The 8,978-nt window shown below is 48.2% G+C and overlaps 1 protein-coding gene across 1 annotated transcript in view; it reads right to left on the reverse strand.

Annotated features, from left to right (window-relative positions):
- The window catches only part of LOC133126729 (matrix metalloproteinase-16-like), a 47,284-nt gene that overhangs the window by 17,318 nt on the left and 20,988 nt on the right, over window positions 1–8,978 (reverse strand). Inside the window, 3 exon segments of the mRNA XM_061239067.1 lie at window positions 174–388; window positions 2,874–3,035; window positions 3,349–3,356. Coding sequence (XP_061095051.1) covers window positions 174–388; window positions 2,874–3,035; window positions 3,349–3,356 — 385 coding nt within the window.

Below are 8,978 nucleotides of genomic sequence, written 5' to 3' on the forward strand. Positions count from 1 at the left end.
CAACTTGAGCGTTCCGGCCAAGACGATTAGTTACAAATGGAGCATTACAACCTAGACAATGAGTTACAAATGGATGATTAACCCTTTCAGTCCCAAGCCCAATATGAAGTGGCTCCATCGAAATCCCGAATTTGAAGATAAGCAGAAGAACTGGGCGCGCTGGGCCCTCCTACCTTAAAGACGAACATCTCGCGGCGCAGGATGGCCAGGGTGTTGAACCCGCCGTGGCAGATGTCGGGCTTGCCGCTGGGGAGGGACGGCCGGTCTCCCGTCGGGGGCCGGGGCGGGCGGGTCTGCGGGTCGTGCTTTCGGGGGCTGGAGGGGGGCGAGCGGGGCGGGGGGGCCGTGGGCAGGGGCTGGGTGGGCTGCGGAACCTTGTCGGGCGGCCCTGAAACGCAGCGCGAAGAGAACAGAGTCGCACTTTACAACACGCCAACATCAACGAACCCATACGGCACTCGCCACCCGATACCTTTTTCAACCAAGCAACATGACTGCTACAAACTAACCCATCACTAACCCTAACCACTAACTCCAACCCTGACCACTGACCATAACCCTGACCAAGACCACTAACTCCAACCCTGACCACTAACCATAACCCTAACCAAGACCACTAACTGTAACCCTGACCACTAACCATAACCAAGACCACTAACTCTAACCCAGACCACTAACCCTAACCCTGATAACTAATTCTAACCCAGACCATTAACCCTAACCCTGACCACTAACCATAACCCTAACCAAGACCACTAACTCCAACCCTGACCACTAACCATAACCCTAACCAAGACCACTAACTGTAACCCTGACCACTAACTCCAACCCTCACCACTAACCATAACCCTAACCAAGACCACTAACTCTAACCCTGACCACTAACCACTAACTCTAACGTAGACCACTAACCCTAACCCTGACCACTAACCACTAACTCTAACCCTGACCACTAACCACTAACTCTAACCCAGACCAATAACCCTAACCCTGACCACTAACCCTATCCCCTAACCCTGACCACTAAGCCTAACCCACACCACAAACCCTAACCCCGGAAGTGTTGATGCTGCTTCAAAGCCTCCCCACCGCATGAGATGAAAACAGAAACCCCTCCGCATGAGGGCCAGCTCTCTCAGAGTTCCTCTGAATTCAGAAACGAGCCGCACACTCAGACCAGCTTCTCGGAAGAGAGACGATAATTACTCTGCAAATGTGATATTCGTTTAGGCGTAGTAATTAACGGTGCGCATTAACGATTTGCGAGAGCACCGTTATTATCACAACCGTATCAATTACATCAAATTCCAGGGTGACTATGTGTGTTATTATTACATTAGCCCGACAACCTTTCCAAGAAAGATAACTAAATTGCATCTCCTTTTGGACTGGGAGAAAGACTGGGATTTATTATTTAATGAGGATGAACATGAACATGAATGGACTTTAACTGTTCTTTAACCCTTTGAAGAGCAGTTTTTATTCTAAATTATATGTCCGCGTTCAAGAACTCCACTGCTTTCAATCACCAGTGATTGTTACATCAGCATTAGAATGTTCAGTTACATAAGAACATTCCGATCATACATTTGTGACATCACCAGCAGTGATCGTTACACCAGCATTAGAATGTTCAGTTACATAAGAACATTCCAATCATATATTTGTGACATCACCAGCAGTGATCGTCACACCAGCATTAGAATGTTCAGTTTACAACACTCTGATCTCATACTTGTGTTCCTTAAAGGGTTAAAACGGTTGTTTTTCGTCTCTCTCTCTCTCTCAGCTCTCCTCAGTCCCAGCCAAGCGGTACGCTGAAACGCGGAGAGGCCCAGCTTGGCGGAATCACATCGCCGAGCTCGGCCAGCCCGTCGGCGAATTAGCGGACGGGGGAAGGAGGCCGGCGGGGTAATCTACTTTGAGCAAAAACCCCCGGAGAGAGAGAGACAGATTGCATTTGGAGCGATTGTCACTCCACTAGTTATCTCCCTGAGCCAAAACAAAAGGGGGCACAAAAAAAGAGAAAAGGATTTCATTCACTGACTGAAACAGAAACTAGATTAGAGGTGGAGAAAGAGTTACACCCCATGTGAGAAAAAGAGAAAGACACACACACACACACACACATTAACACAAGAACACACAGGTACATGTGACTGTGATGCCCAGGTCTGCATGCTGTGTAAGAGGTTTAGTTTTTGTTCTGTGTGTGTGCATTTCTCACTGTGTGTGTGCACACTCGTGAGTGTGTGTGTGAGTGTGTGAGAGTGTGTGTGTTAGTGTGTTAGTGTGTGAGAGTGTGTGAGAGTGTGAGTGTGTGTTACTGTGTGAGTGTGTGTGAGAGTGTGTGAGTGTGTGTGCACTTGTAAGTGTGTGAGTATGTGTGTGAGTGTGTGCGTGTGTGTGTGTGAGTGTGTGTGTGTGTGTGCACACTCATGAGTGTGTGTGTGTGTGTGTGTGTGAGTGAGTTAGTGCGTGTGTGTGTGAGTGTGTGCGTGTGTGTGTGTGTGAGTGTGTGTGTGTGTGTCTGTGTGTGTGAGTGAGTTAGTGCGTGTGTGTGTGTGTGTGTGTGAGTGTATCAGTGTGTGTGTGAGTGTGTGTGTGTGTGTGTGTGTGTGAGTGAGTTAGTGTGTGTGTGTGTGTGTGAGTGAGTTAGTGCGTGTGTGTGTGTGTGTGTGTGTGTGCACACTCATGAGTGTGTGTGTGTGTGTGTGTGTGAGTGAGTTAGTGCGTGTGTGTGTGTGTGTGTGAGTGTATCAGTGTGTGTGTGAGTGTGTGTGTGTGTGTGTGTGAGTGAGTTAGTGAGTTAGTGTGAGTGTGTGTGTGAGTGTATCAGTGTGCGTGTGAGTTTAGGGGTGTGGGGTTCTTACCGTAGATCTTCTGGATGCCCTGCAGGTCGTCGTAGGGCAGTTTGAAGTTGTCCGTGTCCATGTACTGGTAGAACGGAGCCATGATGGCGGTGGGGTCGTTGGAGTGCTCCAGGCCCAGGGCGTGGCCCAGCTCATGCACCGCCACCAGGAAGAGGTCGTTTCCTGCCCACACACACACACACACACACACACACACACACACACAGGCATTAGCCACACTACAGACATGTGCTACACACAGGCTACAGCTGCCGCCACCGTCTCAGATATAAAGCGGCACGCGAGGAACCGCTATGTTCTCTTTGGGTAATAGTGAGAATGTTTTCCCTGTAACAGTGGCAGAACTTAGTTACACACTGTCAGCTAAAGGTACAACTTTATGCAAGTGTCACAAGTTAAGAGATTCTGAGTCTGAGACTAGGCAAGCTAACCCCACTACACAATTATAGGGTGTCCCCCTACAACAACTTTTTACCTTTATTTCTGAGAGTGCAAAGAAGGGTGCATTGACCCTGGGTTCAGCAATGTATACCTTCGGCAATGGTCTGTGAACCAGACCTGGGCCCAACATGTCATGGTTTGGATTCAAATAATTTTCTGCGCTTTACTGAGCTTGTCTGGTGTGTTGGGAACCTAAGAAATGCTCTCGAAAAAGAGCAAAAGCCTCCTGGTCCTCTCGGTCGCACCGGGCAAGGGCAATAGAACAGATAGAAGTATTTGAATCCAAAACACTTATGCGTGCAGCACACATTTGACCCAGGCCAGCTGTGGACTTGAGCTAAATATTGCTGTATAAGATACTGTATAAGATATTGCCAGCAATATCGCCCAGCAGTCGTGTGTAAGGTGCATTTCATAAAAATACAGTGTAAAACGCACACACTCAATCTCAGGTGGAGGGAATAAGCCCTACAGGCGGGATTCAGAAGGCTTATCGCTTATCTGCTCCAGCCCTGGGGTTTGGGCCTGACGGACAGAGTCGATATCAGGGTCTGTCCTACTGATACAACAAGGTCACGACCTTTCCCAACACCAGCAGCACTGTGATGCATGCTGGGAGGACTCGTGCCATGCCCGGATCCAAGCTGCGAGCGGGTGAGACGAGTCTAGAATGTTCCGTTGCAAGCCGAAATCAAAGCAACGGGTGACATATTAAATGACTGTTTCCATAGCAATGATTTATGAGTCAGCTGAGAGAGAGAGAGGGCCCAGCGTGTGTATAAACGCTGGACTCGAGATCTGACGTGTTGAATGGACAACAGCTACCAGCAGACACCCAACCGGCTTCATCCTGAAAATCAATGTGCAGTCCACCAGTAGAACACAGAACACAATGACAATGGAAGAACCCTCTCACACTGCTTTTAGAACACAGAACACAGAACACAACGGAAGAACCCTCTCACACTGCTTTTAGAACACAGAACACAGAACACAATCACAACGGAAGAACCCTCTCACACTGCTTTTAGAACACAGAACACAATCACAACGGAAGAACCCTCACACTGCTTTTAGAACACAGAACACAATGACAACGGAATAACCTCTCGCCCTGCTTTTAGGACACAGGGCTCGTGAATCGGGAGTGTGGTTGTTTTGGACTGCCGTGGCTGTGGGTGGCAGTAAAGCTGGCCGACAGCACTTCACCACGGTCTGCAGCGCGTCGTCATCACGCCAAATCCCGGGTTCCACGCCGGGCTAAATAAAGACCTGAGGCAGTGACCTCTGACCTCGTGGCTCCTCTCCATTCCCAAACCAGAGGCCAGAGTTACCGTAACCCGACCGCAAGGAACAGGCAGATTCCCACCGCCACATCATCACCCTCTCTCTCCCTCTCTCTCTCCCTCCCTCTCTCTCTCTCTCTCTCCCTCTCTCTCTCCTTCTGTCTGCCTGCCAGTCTCATTTCCTCTCCCTGTCTGTCTGTCTGTCCGTAACTGCATGGCACAAACCAGCATTGTCTTCGCCAACGTATTTTAAAACACATAATGACAAGACATGTTCTCAAAAAGTAAACACTGCTGACAAACACATCCCCTCCCTTAACCCATTCAGACACAAACACACTGTGATATGACTAAAACACACACACAGTCCACTTGAAAAATATTAATGTTCATAAGTCTCAAAATCCACAGGACTGACCAGCATCGACTCTACAAAGATAACTTAACCCTTTAAGGTGTGAGATCACAAATATGTGTGATTTAGAACATTCTCCACTGAACATGTATGATGTAACAATCACTGCTGGAATTTCACACCAAATGTCAGAATGCGGAGGAAATCTAAGCAACACTGACCGTGGAATGATTGTTTTTAACAAAGTAACAAACTCCAAACACCAACCAATCACAAAAAAAAAAAAAAAAGCATGCATGGGCAGATGGGTTATCCAAAGTTCAAGAACCACTTTGAAAGACAAAAAAAAAACAAGAACAGCAATTAACCCTTCGCACTCTACGCAACTCACAATCCCTCTTTCTTTATGAGGGCTACAGGTAAATAAAGTGAATTGTGTCATTTGTGTTGCGTTTATTCTGTGCTTTAAGGCAGTTAGAGGCACACGGCTGAATTAGTTGTTGTAATCATGAAGGCAGCAGTAATTAGTGGGAATGGAAACCTGCACACACACAGCCTTCCAAGTTCCACAACGCTGCAGGAAGGCTTTTTGGCCTGCGCTCATGAAGGAAATCCCCCCTATATCAGGATAAAGATTTGGGCCTGTCCTCCGGGAGGGAACCAGGGGCGGAACGCGGCACTCAGTCAGTATAATCTCCGCTAACTGCCCAACTCACGGAGTGATTGAGAGGGAGGGAGGGAGAGAGGAAGAGAAAGGGAGGGAGAGAGAAACAGGGGAAGAGAGGGAGAGCATGAGGGAGAGAAATGGGGGAGAGAGGGAGGGAGAAACAGGGGAAGAGGGAGGGAGGGAGGGAGAAGGAGGGAGGGAGAGAGAGGGAGAGAGGAACTGCAGTTAAACTCTCTCTCCCACCCTTGTCAGCTGGAGTCAAACACCGGGACCTGGGCTAAAGATAGCCATGACACAGCCCAGGAGTCCACAGAGACGACAGAGCCCCCACCAGCGTACCTCCACGTGAGCACACCGGCTCACACACACACACACACACACACACACACACACACACACCCAGCTGGCCCGGGGGTTCACAAAAAACAACCCAACCCAGCCACGAGAACACAGCTGATGTGTGTGACATTCCTGCAGCTTCCTGTTTACGGAGCTCCAGGGCATCGTGCAGTCCTTTCAGGACCTGATAGATGTGCGCGTGCGTGCACATGAGTGTGAGTGTGTGTGTTTGTGTGTGTGTGCGTGTGTGTGTGTGTGTGTTTGTGAGAGTGTGTGTGTGTGCGTGTGTGTGTGAGTGTGCGTGTGTATGTGCATGTATGTGTATGTGCGTGTGTGTGCATACCTGTGTGTGTGTATGTGCATACATGTGCACGTGAGTGTGTGTGTGTGTGTGTGTGTGTGAGTGTGTATGTGCATGTATGTGTATGTGCGTGTGTGTGCATACCTGTGTGTGTGTATGTGCATACATGTGCACGTGAGTGTGAGTGTGTGTGTGTGTGTGCGTGTGTGAACAGGTGCAAGTGTGAGTAGCTCAGCCAAGCAAAACTCAGAGTTCTGTACACAGTGCAATTTTCTGTGCACACAAACATACGGGTCAAGTCTGACGCAGCACGACTGCCGTCAACCAAAGTGCTGTACAATTAATAAACACAAAAATGAGGCAATACTACAGGAGGCAAGAATCCACACTTACGTACACACACACGCTTACGTACACACACACGCTTACGTACACGCACACGCTTACGTACATGCACACGCTTACGTACACGCACACGCTTACGTACACACTGCCTGTGTTTATAGTCCTTAAATTCGGGTTTCAAAATATACTGTTGACGGCCCGACACTCTGTACCAAAACATTCTATAACTGTACAATACTTCAAGCTCATTGGTTGAAAATTGGTTCTAATTTCCACAGCCAATGGCGTTTCAACGTCAGCGCGTTTACAGAGAAGGGGGAGGGATAAACAGTGTTGTGGTTTGAAGGTGTTTGTTGCTGCTGTTCCTCTCTTGACTGTTAGAAGTCCGAAATTACCTATTGTACCTTTAACAGCGAGGGGGAAAAGACTAAGAGCAGAGTTAAATGTCTGGCCACAGAGCCACAGAGACACAGAGCCACAGAGAGTGGCCCTCAACCCCAAATCAGCTCCAGGGGCTTCACCCCTGGCCGGTCCCTCACACTCTCCACGACTTGCAGCTGTTTGCTCGGGGATTTCTCGTAGCGTAGTGGCTAAGGTCCATGCCTGGGACCCGCAAGGTCAGGGGTTCGATCCCCGGTGTAGCCACAATAACATCTGCACAGCCGTTGGGCCCTTGAACAAGGCCCTTAACCCTGCATTGCTCCAGGGGAGGATTGTCTCCTGCTTAGTCTAACCAACTGTATGTCGCTCTGGATAAGAGCGTCTGCCAAATGCCAACAATGTAATGTAATGTAAAGCAAGTGTGGAGTGACATGGTGGTGTTTTCCCGCAGTGGGGAAAGGAAGGGCCGGGCTGTTGTGACGGTTGAGGGATGCTGGCTTCCACAACGGAAATTAATTTGTTTATCAAATGAGAGCGGAATCAGAAATGACGCCGATGGTTTTTGGCTTGAGATGTGACAGAGCAATGGCCCGAGGGCATTAGAGAAACTGTAATACACACACACACACACACACACACACACACACACACACATACACACACTCACACACACACACACACACACACACACACACACACACACACACTCACACACACACTCACACACACTCACTCACACACACATACACACACACACACACACTTACACACACATACACACACACACTCACACACACACACACACATACACACACACATACACTCACACACACACACACACACACACACACATACACTCACACACACACACACACATACACACACACACACTCACACACGCGTATGCACACACACAAACATAGGCAAACACACACACGTATGCACACACACACACATAGGCACACACACAAGCACAAACACACACACACGTATGCACACACACACAAGCACAAACACACACGCATATGCACACACCCACACACAAACATTGGCACACACACACAAGCACAAACACACACACACGAATGCACACACATACACACAGGGGGACTGTCCCCTGCTTAGTCTAATCAACTGTGAGAGGTTTCGGATAAAAGCATCAACTAAATAACTGTAATATAATTTGTTATTAGTTGTGGAGCAATTATGATTATCTAACTCATTTCTAAATCTGTGACTCTGCTAAACTGTACCTCTACCACTGTCTACCTCTACACAGTCTTCAAAAGTGTTTATGATGACACCAGGAAGAGAGACAGAAATAGGTTAAGTTAAATTCAATGTATTTATTTATTTTGAAAATGTAAGCGATATGATACCTCTGGTTATGCACAAGTACACTGCCTAGCACCACCACCCCCCCCAGCTGGACTGAAAGCAGTGGAGTTTGAGAACACTGGCTGGGAATTCTGAAAAAAAAAGACTATTTTTTTTTCTCCAAAAACTCTTCAAAGGGTAAAATATAAAAACATGCATTCCGGGTGGTAGGTGTATTGAGTACCAGGAAGTAATGAAAGGGTTTGTGCAGCATTCCTCTCCCAGACAAGAGGAGGGAACGAAAACAGACGTCTGGGGTGCTGTCAGACGAGGGTTCCCCTAATCTAATCTCCATTTCAGCCGCGTGTCTGCAGAGAAAGTGCAAAGCACACAAACCTCCCCAGGAATACTTTACATTTTTCCTTTGGGGGCCCCTGTTTTCTTAACCTTAGATTTAAAGTCAGTCTGGGACTGAGAAATTGGAGATTCGGGGAGGGTAGGTTGGTGGGTGGGTGGGTGGCTGGGTGGGTGGGGTTTTTTTGGGAGACCCTGAGAACAGAATTTTAATTTCCTGGATATAGATACACGGTGCAGGTGTGCCACATATTTTTAGTAAATGGTGAACGGATGGCATTTATATAGCGCCTTTATCCAAAGCGCTGTACAATCGATG

This window comes from Conger conger, chromosome 4 (genome assembly GCF_963514075.1).
Source record: "Conger conger chromosome 4, fConCon1.1, whole genome shotgun sequence".
Taxonomy (NCBI): domain Eukaryota; kingdom Metazoa; phylum Chordata; class Actinopteri; order Anguilliformes; family Congridae; genus Conger; species Conger conger.